This window comes from Mytilus galloprovincialis, chromosome 6, assembly GCF_965363235.1.
Source record: "Mytilus galloprovincialis chromosome 6, xbMytGall1.hap1.1, whole genome shotgun sequence".
NCBI classification, from domain to species: domain Eukaryota; kingdom Metazoa; phylum Mollusca; class Bivalvia; order Mytilida; family Mytilidae; genus Mytilus; species Mytilus galloprovincialis.
Genome location: NC_134843.1, coordinates 17,650,891 through 17,665,158, shown reverse-complemented (window position 1 = coordinate 17,665,158; position 14,268 = coordinate 17,650,891). Strand labels below are relative to the sequence as shown.

At 32.1% G+C, this 14,268-nt stretch overlaps 1 protein-coding gene across 6 annotated transcripts in view; it reads right to left on the bottom strand.

Moving 5' to 3' along the window:
• LOC143079091 (deoxynucleoside triphosphate triphosphohydrolase SAMHD1-like) overlaps positions 1-14,268 on the bottom strand; it is a 77,575-nt gene extending 63,307 nt beyond the window's left edge. Inside the window, exons 1-5 of one of the 6 annotated variants that reach the window (XM_076254264.1) lie at positions 14,109-14,261; positions 6,453-6,521; positions 4,877-5,037; positions 3,700-3,875; positions 2,597-2,679 (exon numbers count right to left, since the gene is read on the bottom strand). In XM_076254264.1, coding sequence (XP_076110379.1) covers positions 2,597-2,679; positions 3,700-3,875; positions 4,877-5,037; positions 6,453-6,461 — 429 coding nt within the window. In that variant the 5' untranslated portion in view covers positions 6,462-6,521; positions 14,109-14,261. Of the gene's footprint in view, positions 1-2,596; positions 2,680-3,699; positions 3,876-4,876; positions 5,038-6,452; positions 6,522-7,407; positions 7,829-8,383; positions 8,493-14,108 lie in introns of those variants that run through there. The other 5 variants (XM_076254265.1, XM_076254266.1, XM_076254263.1 and 2 more) reach the window with 5 other exon arrangements.

Below are 14,268 nucleotides of genomic sequence, written 5' to 3'. Positions count from 1 at the left end.
AAAACATGTATTTTACTATAACGTACACACTGATATTTGGGCAATTTATGATTTACGCTAGAAAAAGGTGTACCTTAATTTACCGACGTTTATACTCTTCAATAAAATCAACAATATTTTAACGTAAACTTAATTTAACATTAATATGCATCTTTTCGCTTCCATTTTTTATTTCATCTTCCAGCACGTTTCATTCTTGGTTTGTATAAACGACTGTTAACGTCATATTCCAACTACGTTTAGTACGTCTATACTTTGGCGGACCATCGCACTTTAGCGTATGGAAGCATCGCACTTTAGCGGAGACCATCGCATTTTAGCGTGACCATCGTACTTTAGCGTCCCCATCGCACTTATATATATATATATATAAATGATATCGACAAAAAATATTTTTCCAACTAATCTAAAGGATGTTATAGTTAAGTTCAACCGAAGAAACCCCTTGACAATTTATGTAAATTATTCCCCTTTTGAAATTGAACACTTTTGGTATGCTAAAGAATTCATAAATCATAGTTATAGAGACTTAAAGTCTTTGGATATGAAGTCCTTGGTCCATTTTGGAGGAAATTTAGGTCAAGGTCAAAGCTTAAGGCCAAGTTCTTAATCTTTAATTTTGCTCGTTACTTTTATTCCAGAGAAACCGTAACAGTTAAAGATAATATGCGTTTGCCAAATGACTGTTTAAAAACAGAGAGCAACTTGGTACCGTTAATTTTATTACTACCACTGGGTCGATGCCTCTGCTGGTGGACTATTAGTCCCCGAGGGTAGCACCAGCCCAGTAGCCAGTACTTCGGTACTGGCATGCAAATACGGATTTTTTGTGTTATTAAAATTTGCTGTTACAAAATATTACAAATTATTTTAAATTAAGGAATGTATCTCCCTCATGCAAAGCTCTGATTCCTTTCACGGATTTGGCTATACTTTTTGGACCTTTTGGGTTATAGCTCTCCATCATTTATATAAGCTTTGGATTTCAAATATTTTGGCCACAAGCATCACTGAAGAGACATGTATTGTCGAAATGCGCATCTGGTGCAAGAAAATTGGTACCGTTAATTTTATTAAACGCACTTGAGCCGACATGATACGATGACCCTTTTAAAAAAAGTCTCAACCCTGATATATTTAGAATCAGTCAACTGCTCTACCATATATATTGACATTCTAGGTGTTGACCTTTGCCAAAAAAGGTGATACTGATTCAATATTTAACTATAAAGTCTTTTGCAAAAGGTTTATAGACATAAAACCTTCGAAAAGATCAAGCGGAAGTGGCATTACTATAACCATTAGTAGTCATTTTTACACTTATCTAATAATAAAAAAGTACCTTGTATTTTATAAATCAGTATCATATGATAATGAAGTGATATTTAAACTTTTTAAAATCTAATCATTTAATATCAACAAATTGAAGTTGACAGACCATCAATTACTCTCTTAATAATTGGTTCTAATACTTTTTTATACTACCGACTGAGTTATGTTTGGTAACCGAATCAATTGCTGGCCATTCATATTGTACATTGGTCAAAATTTCACAATTCTCCCTGTGTAATCGAAAACATTCTCATATAGGAGCTATCTCCCCGCGACCCTTTTCCTTGTTATCTTTATTTCTCTGTAACAGTACAAAACAAATGATATCAAAGTTATGGAGGGGCATTTCATATGAGTTAAATTTCATTTTCAAATTTAACATAGGTCATAGAAACCAAAAGTCTGTTGATATGAAACTTTTGGAGCCAAAAAAGGTCGATGTCATAGGTCAATGTCATGTTCTTACTTTAGAACTTCTTGGATATAATTATTTCAGAGAAACCGAAACAGATAATGATAAGATGCGTTGGTCAGATAACTGTTCTGGTCAAGTCGCAAATATAACCCATCGAAGGCGAACTTGAAGTGTTTTGGTCACTCTTATCATTTATCTTCCCGTAGGTATTTGAAATCAGTACTACTCCTCAACATTAAAAGTCAATGATCTGGGATATTTGACTTTATTTATCTGACATCTCGCCTTGAAATTGAGGTAAAGGTGAAAATTTAATTTAACGTTCTATATTTTGACCTCTGATAAAAATTTACACCCATTAATTATAAAACCATTAGTTCCTTTGCATTCGGTAGGAAAACATCCGACATTTAAAACGGTCAGTGGGAAGTGATATTATTTTAAAACCGGATGAAGTTATTTCATACTTTAATGAATAAGTACCTAGAAATTGTAGATATTTAAAATCAGTTTGCAGTAACAAATTATATAAACAAGACGAAATACCTTCTTACACCATTTTAATGCATAATATTGTCTATTATTCAAGTTTAGGTGTCAATACCTTCAATTGTTCTGTGAATATTTTTTCTTATTTGAATAGTTTCGCGTTAATGTGAATTTTCATAGGCCTTTTTATATGCAATAGTTACATATGTGTATTAATGATATACATTCCTGTGCAAAATCCTTAATAGATAAATATATAACTAATTTTTGTAGAAGCATTCAATATTGCAATCTATTCCTTATGATATCGACGCTTTACACGTTCACGTATGAAATATCCATTAAATTGTTAATACAAACCGTCCATTTCTTCATTTGTGGGTCCTTCTCTTTCATGGCTTTCATAAACAATACATCAAACAAATGAGAATATGGTCCGTGTCCTTATAAAGGCGAAAAAAAGATATTTGATTATTCGTACTGGGGAGAGAGAGAAAAGCATTCCACAAACAGATTTGAATTTCATATATCAACAGCCATTAAAATGTCAGTGCGTTCATATTGTACCAGTTTCTAGACTTTATCCATATAGCTTGCGAACTAGTGGCTCTTTTTAAATTCACTTGTGATATTTTAAATCTTTGTCCTATTAGTCAATTTGTTTACTACTATTATTGTGATTGACACTATTGATATTTTAAAGGTCTAAGCTTTGACTTCTTGACGTTAATTTTAAATTAATTTGTATTAAATAACAAACGATGCAAACATTTTTCAACTTTGAGTCCTTTTACATTTTTTGTACTTTGTTTTTCCTTATTCCTTTTTGTCGATTTCCTTTGACACTTTGTTGAATTATAACTGTTTTTGTAGTGAACACTTGAGTACTATACGCCTTTTCTTGATATTTTAACCTTTTACGTCTGTTTGTTTTAATCAAACATTTTTGTCAATGTAATGTAATTTCATGCGGCATTCGTTCAAGTAAGAGGTAGTTTTGCTTTAACACTAGGTTCATTCCATCGTTTTCTACATAACAGAAATGACTGTCACATGTAAGAAATATGATAGTTGATTTCAATTCTTTTGTTGTGTTCAAATTTTTTATTTTGCAGTTTGTTTTAAAGAGACTTGCCGATTTTTATTTCCCTCGAAGTTGGTATTTTGTCACTTTTTGTGGTATACAGATGCAGTCGAATCACCCGGCCTTGTGGTCATACAATTTCGAACATGGTCGTACGTGTATTTTGTGTTTTAACTCAGATTCTGTTCTCAAAGTACTGAGTAAAGTTCTGTGTCTGAAAGCCAATTTTGAGCCAATTAATCCAGTTGTTTTTACTCCTTAGATTTTCTCCTATATAGAGGTTGATTGCACTAGGTTTAGATCTTAAAAGCATGCTGTTGCTTATTTTTCTACTTATAATTGTGATTAAAGTTGGTATCTGTCTTACTGTTTTGCATACCTATATCATGGCATAAGCCTGCTATCTCTATACACAGCTTGTCATCCTCGGTCATTTTCGCTTCTTTCAATTTTATAGCATACTTTTTCGTATTTTTGTCTTTCCCTAACATCTCTATGTCCCTGTCAAGCCGTTTCTGCAACTGACATGCCATTTGACCGGCTAAGAAGCATGTTCTGAATATATATGTATACATAACAAGCTTGTTTTTTTTATTCATATTAATGGAGTTCATCATAAAATCAATAACTGCCCTTATTGACACAAAGCTGCATATTACTACACACGACTGAATTATAAATATATGTATGTTTTTGCTTATATCAGATTTTTAAAGAACCAAAATCTGTGTTTCAGTGTTAATGCTTAGACTGAATAAAGTGTTTATGCAAATATAACAATGAAAAGTTAAACCAAAATAAACACAATTGTAGTATACTGGTGTTCAAAGATCATTAATCGATTGAGAGAAAAAAAACAAATCTAGGTTACAAACTAAAACCGAAGCAAATACGTCAACTATAAACGGAACATGTGAAAGAATAATGTAAAATTGAGAATAGAAATGGGAAATGTGTCAAAGAGACAACAACCCGACCATATAGCAGACAACATCCGAAGAGTTCCACATGTTGAAGTTGAAATCATCCTTTCATAAATTTTTGCGGACGCCATCACGAAGTGGTTGTCCGTTATAGAATAACCGTTACACAGTTGAAATCGGATATGTTTCTTACTTTGTGGTTACAATCCCCTCCCCTTTTCATGAATGTGACCTACCGAATTAGATTATTTCCCGGGTTTGAAAAAACATGATCAACACGACGGGTGCCACACAGGGTAAGCAGGATTTGCTTACCCTTCCGGAGAACCTGAGATCACCAAAAGTTTTCGTTGGGGTTCGTATTGCTCAGTCTTTAGTTTTCTATGTTGTTTCTTGTGTACTATTATATTTCTGTTTGTCTTTTTCATTTAAGCCATGGCGTTGTCAGTTTATTTCGATTTATAAGTATGACTGTTCCTTTGGTATCTTTTGCCCCTCTTTTAAGATTTTTGTTATTTACTTGTCAGATTTTAGTGTTTACTTTTGGTGTTTTCCTTCTTTTTGGGTGCAGGTTCCGAATTGGTGTCTTCTTCTACCATTGTACTAAATACTTATACACATACTAATGCTTACCCTATACTGTGCTCAAAACGGTTATGCGATGCGGATGGATAAACAAAATAACACCCACCAAGTTGTTTAATATTTCTCAGTCGTTGGAACTGTGGTGTATCAATTATTTTTATCAGCAATGGGTCTAGTTCGATTGTACCATGTATTGCATCATTTAGTATCTTTAAAATACAAAATGTCGAGATAAGATGAATGCAAACCTGATTAAAGTATGAATATATTTTGAAAAAAATATTTATCGTCATGAAACAGTTGAATGTTCAAAAAGGAAACGCATATTTTGCCGTAAAGCATAGTTCGTAATCGACCGTTTCTGAAAACCCGAATAGTTTTTTTTAAAAGAAGACCTAAATGTATCTATAGTTTCAACAGTAATGCAATACTAATAATCAAAATAGTCAGTAACCTTTTAAATGTGTATTATGCGGTGGTATAACCGAACTTAACAAAAAGAAAAATCACAAAAATACTTTATTTCGAGAAAAATTCAAAACGGAAAATCTCTTATCTAAGGGAAAAATCAAAAGCTCCAATACATCAACCGAATGGACAACAACAAAACATCATTAAAACTAACATGACAAACATCTATTAATTAGTCAGTGTATAATGGATAATTACCGAATAAGACTTATGAAAAAGAGGCGACAAAATAGGAACAGAGTATGTAGAACAACGATAGAAATTAAGCTTTGCATCGGACAATATGCAAACCAATCCATTATAAGTAACACGAGTTATCTAACATGCATAGAATGTCGCTTTCAACATGAGATGTGATATGTTAGTGTCGTTTTTCGACATGGCCGTGCAGAGAGGACTTATAAATCCTGCATTACTTAAAGGAGCACTAACTTCAAGATATATAAAAAATCGAATAAAGGATTTTGTTTTGTTCAATCATTAATGAAATTGAAATAGTGATTTAATATTTCGCTTTTGGCAGCAGTCTAAAAACATTGAAGATCAATTATTAAATTGCAAGGAAATAATTGGACTTCATCGAATCCGTATTTATGTGGACTTAAATTTAACCCCTTATCTAGAGTTAGATAATGCATGAATCGAGCGTGTTCAGTCACTTAAAGGAAAAGAATGTCAACATTGAAAGTGAAAGTTTAATCATTTGATTGACTGATTTGATCGACAAAAAAGCATTCTTATACAGATAAAAACGATGATAAACATATATTTTTAATCTAAAATATGAAATTAAATAGACCTAGAAAAATCCGTTTGCACGAGTTTGCTTAACTATTTATATTTTTATTTATGTTTTATATACTCTTATATGGACTGCGGAAGTTTTCCAAGGTCAACCCGATAGTTAATGTAAGGGTGTTTCGACTAAATTACACACGAAACGAAGATACATTTTAACGAGCCCATGCTTTCTAAATTGTTTATTTTCGACTTTTTATAATGTGGATAAATATTTTACATTGTTAATATGAGAATTTGACTCAAATCGGTGAACATGAACTTTGACAGCTAGTGTCCGTTTTAAACTCATCTCCAACCATATCGATACCTAATATCCACTTTTTACAGAATATTATTGTTTATTACAATTTACCTTCGACATATTTCTTCACCCTGGTTTGTTAATCGTTCTTTTTATCGCTTTCAGTTTGTGTTCCGAATTCTGTGAATATATATTTTCAGTAGGACAAATGTATTAACAAACAAATTTCAAATGATTAAAATGTAAAGTTGTATAGTAACAAAATGGTATTTGATAAAACCTTCTCTAATAAACTAATCTGTTTATCATAATTGATAAACCAAATATGTTTGTTTGGTAGGAATAAGATTAAGTGTACTATAAATTCCGATTTAAACATATTTTATATTGCTCTTAGTTTGTATTTTCTATCATGATAGAGGGTTGCTGTTTACAATATAGCTACTAACTGTTACAAATGGTGAAGTTGAAACCATCGCTTCGCTAAGTTTTACACACGCCATCACGAGTTGGTTTACCGATTTGGAATATCCGTTTCACAGATGATAGCGGATATGTTCATAACTTCATAACTTCAATTCCGTCCAATATCCAAAATGTAACGGCTAACGATTTTTTCTTGTTATCGGGCTTGTTATAGCACGAGCAACACGACGGATGCAAAATGTCGCGCAGGTCTGCTTACTATTCCGGAGCACGTGATATCAGTTTTTGGTAGGGTAAGTGTTTCTCAGTTTTTAAATTTCTATTTTGTGTGTTGTATACTATTGCTTGTTTGTTTATCTTTGTCTTTTTTTTTTTGCCATCGCGTTGTTAGTTTGTTTTCGACAATGAGTTTGAATGTCCATCTGGTTTATTTTGGTCCTCTTACATGTATATTTAATGTGTGTTTTTGTTTAAAAAAAATATACATGAAGTGCGGATACAGATACAGAAGGAACTACTCATACATTCTAAATCTTCAACTTGATACTGCTGTTCTATTTCGCATGATTATATGAAAGTCAGTTCGTAATATCGAAACAAGGTCAAATAAAAATCACTAGAACACTATCATAGCTCTTACCTAACAGTTTTCCAAGTAGCAGTTACAAGTAAACCTATTACGTTGTTATCAAGAGATGGCCTTGTACTTTGCATAGTATATCATAACGAGATAATCTATATACAAGAAGGCAAATTACACAATCGGGCGTCGTATTGATTTCGCGAATTTTATGGGTTTAATGTGTTCTATTTATACTGCGTGATACATTTTTTCTCAAGATTGCAATGCATTGAATGGTTAGACATATTTAATTCAAATATTGTTAGTTACACAGTGTGGTAGTCACCTGAGACGATATAAAGTTGGTCAGTAAATTCTATGAGAGCAATATCAATAAATGCAAAGTAAAATGTCAAAATGTGTAACAAAAACCAAAAATAAGTTTATCTTCCTGGGTCGTGATTAAAAGTTTTCCTCGTTCTTTTTTTAGTAAAATTAAACTATCTTTCATAATACGAGGGCGCTGGAACGTCACGAATAACGATACCTGTACACGATGTATACATATTTTGAAAGCCTGCAAAGTGTATACAACCATCATTATAAAACAAAATTAGTATTCGAAAGGATCTATAAATATTTACTGATACACATATCCATCGTCAATATTTTTTCAAGTTTTTTAACTGACTCTAAATTTTAATATGCAATTTGAAATTTAGGATTTATACTAGCCGTGATCGATTTTAACTGTATACATTGACAGCTCTGCACATCTCTGATTCCTTGCAAGTCTTTGGCTATATTTGTTGTCCCTTTTTGGTTATTAGCTCTTCATACTTTTAATAAACTTTGGATTTTCACATAGTTTGGCCTAGGGCATCACTGAAGAGACTATGATTGTCAAAATGAGCATCTGGTGCAGAAAATTTTGAACAGTTTATGTTATTAACGATTATTCTGGTTTAATCAGAATATATTGATATGGTTGAGTTTACATCATATTCATGCTCATGATGGATATCTGGTCTTTGAAATATTTATAGATACCTACATATGTATTTAATTTATCTCTTTTAATATTGGTCTTGTTTTGAACAATTTCTACATAAGAGCGTGTATACACAACTATATTTACATCTACCGACCACTATACAATGTGTACTGTGTTCCAACCCTAGATAATGACAAAAGGGAAATACATTACATCGATCAACGAAAGCTGTATGTGTATGCATCGTTGGCACTCGATTGGTCTTGGACGCATTACACAGTGCAGGCGGTGTTACCACGATGTCATAGAAGCAAGTGTTCGATTCCTACCGAGGGAATATCATATATATTTGATAATGCAAATTTGTTGATCTAACATTGTTATGGTTATAGTTGTGAGCCCGGTAAAACCACATTTTATCCGATGGCGAATATCTGTCATAAAGGTGTCACATGTTTAGACGTATATTTATATAATCACAGACCTACCTTTATATGTAATTCTATAGTCTGTGAAATACCAGGGTGTATATGTTTACTATTACTTTAAATTGCTAAAGATACTATCTACCAATATAGGTTTTCTTTATATGACAACTGGTTTAAAATCTCAAAACAATGGAATGTTTTATGTGCAATTTCGTACAAGTTTAAACCACCATTCTCTACATAACGGTATTTGTACATAGTAAGGAAGATGACATTATGTTGATGTGCTTGAGCGTTGAATTTTGCTTTTTGATACAGGATCGACAATTGGATGTTTTACACTTTATTGTTAACATGTATATAGTTTAGATTAGAATAAACCATATTAAGCATTCTATATATATATATATATATATATATATATATATATATATATATATATATATATATATATATATAGATTGCCTAACAATGTAATTTTAACACACTATTTAGTATGTAAATATAAGAATGTTTAAAATATTTACAAAATGATGAAAATAAACACAATATTTCGCTAGACCAACTAGCTTTATCAAGCGTGCATCTATCCAGGTGAAATCGGATGTAGATGATAAGAATCTTTTGCAGCTCAACGTCTATGTTGTACTGAACTGCCTTTAAAATAAGAAAATTTTGCAGCTCAATGTCTATGACCTCTTGCATTTAGCTGCTTTGAAAATAAGAAAATTTTGCAGATCAATGTACATGTTGCACTTGGATTTAGCTACCTTAAAAATACATAATTGGTAGTTGAAGTTAGCAACGCCCATTGGCCAATATTACGGGATAAAAAGGACGATGCTTTGTTTTAAATTATTCTTTATCTTTCCTGTATCTTTTTTCGTCTTTTTCGTTAAGACCATCAGGTTCTAAAGTGTGGAGTTGGTGGATCCAAAATTTTTCTCTTCTCCTTCTCGCCGTGGTGTCCCATTCGGTGTTGACTTCTATAATGTGGAAAGTGACATTATCAAAAGTATGTTTCGTTGAACGAAGATGTCTTGTGAGAGGACAGTTTTTGTTGGTTTTGTACGATGAACGATGGTTATTGAGCCGAATATTAAATTTGTCCATTGTTTCTTCTACATACTGAATGCCACAAGTGTCACATGTTAATATATAAATTGAGTTCTCCGTTTTACAGTTGGAATTAGAGTAGATGGCATAATTTTGTTTAGTAACGGAACTGATGAAAGAACTGCTTGTATTGGCAGCTTTACAACACAAACAATTCCTTCGACCACATTGTTTGTAGCAACCGGGCGATGGATTAGGCTGCTTTGCTAATACAGATGTCACTAATTTGTCACGGATGTTTTTAGGTCTTTGGAAGGCCATGACTGGTGGTGAAGAAAATACTTTTTTTAGATTTAAATCATTCTCTATAATTTTCCAATGCTTCTGAACAATGGATGACACATTTTTAAAATCAGGATGGTAAGAGAGTACAAGGGGTGTTCTGTTAGCTGCTTTATTCTTATCTTTGTACTCAAGAAGTTCTTGGCGACTAGTTTTGTTTGCTCTTTCGAAAGCGCTATCAATGATGTTGTTATTGTATCCTCGAACAACTAGATGTTTACGAAGTTGTCCAAGTCTAGCATTTTTCGTATTTTCAGTAGAGCATATTCTCTTGATTCGCAATGCCTGGCTGAATGGGATACCACGGGAGCAGTGTTTAGGATGGCAACTTTTAGGAGAAAGGAAGTGATGTTTGTCCGTTTGTTTGGTATGGAGGTCCGTTATAATGGTTCCGTTCTTGATGTAACTCGTAGTATCGAGGAAGTTTATTTTCTCCATAGATGATTCATATGTAAATTTTATTGAATGGTGGAAAGAGCTGCAGTGTTCTAGAAATTCATTAAGATCCACCAACTCCACACTTTAGAACCTGATGGTCTTAAAAGACGAAAAAAGATACAGGAAAGATAAAGAATAATTTAAAACAAAGCATCGTCCTTTTTATCCCGTAATATTGGCCAATGGACGTTGCTAACTTCAACTACCAATTATGTATTTTTAAGGTAGCTAAATCCAAGTGCAACATGTACATTGATCTGCAAAATTTTCTTATTTTCAAAGCAGCTAAATGCAAGAGGTCATAGACATTGAGCTGCAAAATTTTCTTATTTTAAAGGCAGTTCAGTACAACATAGACGTTGAGCTGCAAAAGTTTCTTATCATCTACATCCGATTTCACCTGGATAGATGCACGCTTGATAAAGCTAGTTGGTCTAGCGAAATATTGCGTTTATTTTCATCATTTTGTAAATATTTTAAACATTCTTATATTTACATACTAAATAGTGTGTTAAAATTACATTGTTAGGCAATCTATAATTTTATTTGTGTAATTGAATTAATCTCTGTACTGATTAATCCAAATTCCCATATATTTGTATGTCATGTGCTGCTATTTATAGGCACTTATATATATATCTAGGGATTGGATATTTGCCTCGCAAATATACATTCAACTAATGTTAACGAGAGTGTATGAGGTAAACAGTTTCGCAATATATGTTTTTATTAAAGGGACAAGCATATGTGAATGGTTTTTATTATAATTTTCTGGATATTAAATTGCGTCAGAAGATTGGCATAGAAAAGTATATCCCATCACTTAAGTTTTTAAAGTTTAAGAAATTGATACTTTTATTTACTTCACGGGTATATATAAATTATTATAATGATTTTCTGGAAATTGAAATTTAAAATGAAAAAGAGACCATCAAAAATAAGAAATGAGTAAAATAAAACAGTAAAACACTAAATAGAAAATCATCAGGTTAGATTTTAAATATCCTAAGAGATCAAAAACGATTGTCAAATGTAAGAATACTAATCTATGTTCATAAAGATCATAGATAAAAGGCTGACTAGATAAAACTCTGCACAATCAATGTTAAGTATTGTGCATCGATCTATGTGATTACCGAATGTTAATCCATGCAGATTAAGGTCACTGTAAAGACGTAAACAATGCATGAAACAACCTATAACTTATTTTGACCGCACAATCAGCGGCTTGATTTAAGATTTAACAAAAGATTATGATGGACAGCAACCAACGACAAGCACTGCATTTCAAACCCCTGTTTAATTAGTTAAATTTATATCAATTAAGACTTACATAAATTGTTATCTTGAACTGATATACAGTAACTTACCTTTAAAGCTCAAAATTAATGTTAACGACAGTAAGAAGTGACAGGTTTCATAACACAATGTTTTAAAGTGCATATATAGAAAACAAATATGTTAATGCTTTTTATTATAATTTTGGGGAAAATAAATGTTAAGAGATGATTGACATAGAAAAGTTTATTCAATCACTTGAGTATTTAAATGTTTAGGAAGATAACGAGTTCCCGAATATATACATATATATAGCTCATTTGAATGATAAATGATAACTTATCACCTTCATTTTCTGGAAATCAAAATTGTTAGTAAAAAGATTCCATAATATTTAAAAGGTTTAAAACGAAAGCAAATTTTAAAATAATCAAGGAAGCAAACAAAGATAAAAAAAAAATCGCAATAAAAAAAAAAAAAACAGCGACAAAAACTTAGCAAACAACAAAACGTAAACATGCATTAATACAAACAGAAAAATCACTTGATTCATTTTCTCTACCTACCCTTAATGAAAAGTCCTTAGTAATTTGCATTTTTCGGAGAGGTCAGTTTTCCTATTCATATTTGAATAACATTCACCGCCGTAATAAAAAATATCAAAATGCTGATCAAACCCAAAAGAATTAAAAAAAAAAAAGAGTTTCAAATGGATATTTAAAAAAAAATCCATCTCATGGCTATGTTAACTTGATTTTGTAAAATAATATTTTAGAGGAAACAAACAGTATTGAATTGTATCTGAAATAAGAATATAATATGCCTTCGTGGCCAAATATGTGTGCTGGTTAGGAATATGTTTATTTAAAAAAAAGAATAAAACTCACCAAGTTACAAAATCGACCAACACCACTATTTAAACATCCATTTTCATATCAAAGAGGGACGAAAGATACCAAAGGGACAGTCAAACTCATAAATCTAAAACAAACTGACAATTCCATGGCTAAAAAAAGGAAAAAAGACAACCAAACAACTGCACACATGACACAACATAGAAAAGTAACAAGAATAAACAACACAAACCCCACCAAAAAACTAACGGTGATCTCAAGTGCTCCGGAAGGGTAAGTTGATCCTGCACCACATGTGGCACCCGTCGTGTTGCTTATGTGATAACAAATTCGGTAAATAGTCTAATTTGGTTGGTCACATTCATGAAAGGGAAGGGGATTGTAGTTACGACGTAAGGAACATATCCGATATCATTAGTGAAACGGTTATTCCATAACGGTCAACCAACTCGTGATGGCGTCCGTAAATTTTACGAAGGGATGATTTCAACAAATCGGTTTCAGATTGAGAATTACACCACATAATACGCATTACCCCTTTAAATTTTAGCTTAGGATTAAGTTTAGTTAATTGCTCATGAATGACTTTACCCATGGTACCGTTTGATGGCGACTTGTGCAGCATCCTTGTATCTGCAATTTTCACATATAAATATTAGATTTAGATAACTAGGGTTTATGTCATTTAGTACAATTATTTAAAGACCTTTACCTTTTTGGTAATTGAATCATCACATAATGATATAGTGGTGTGTTTGATTTTGGTTTAAAGACTTCTCCCTACTAATTTTGAATTTAACTTGGATTTCGTTATTTTGGTTACTACATGATTTTAATTCCTTAAGAAAAATTGACCTGAGATGGGGTATATTTGCCAACGAGGCAACTCTCCACTGAAGACCAAATGACGTGGAAGTTAATGCCTATCAATCATCGTTCGACCTACACAAATGAGTAAACCTTTTACTGCGTAACATGCTATAAAAGGTTTCAAAATCACAAATTGCAAATTTGAAATATTTCTATCTTAAAAAAACTCGGTTTAATCCATCATTTTCACATAAGGAAGTGTTTGTGCCAAGTCAGGAAAATGACTTGTTTTTTTTTTTTTTTTATTTCTTTGATGTTTTTGAGCTTTGATCTTTTGATTTAATTTGTTAACTCTACTTTTTTCAAACGAGAAAAAACTAGCGACCTGATGTTTTGTACAAAACAATAAAAGAAAATCTTATATGAAAACAGCAGCAAACAAAAACCACCGAATTACAGGCTGCTTACTTGGGAAAGGCCCATTCAAAAGAAGTGACGGGTTTAAACCTGTTTGCAAGTGTCAATACTCTCCTTCTATGGGACATTTGAAAACAGCAATAACATAGGATGTACACCTACCTTTTATAAAAGCAAATATTACACGGAAAATGTTCCTAAAAATATATAATCACCAGTACGTTTAAGAATCTGTATCTGCAATGACGATGATAATCATGTAACAAGTGGTATGCAACATATTCAAATAACTGTACATTAATATGCACACAATATACACACA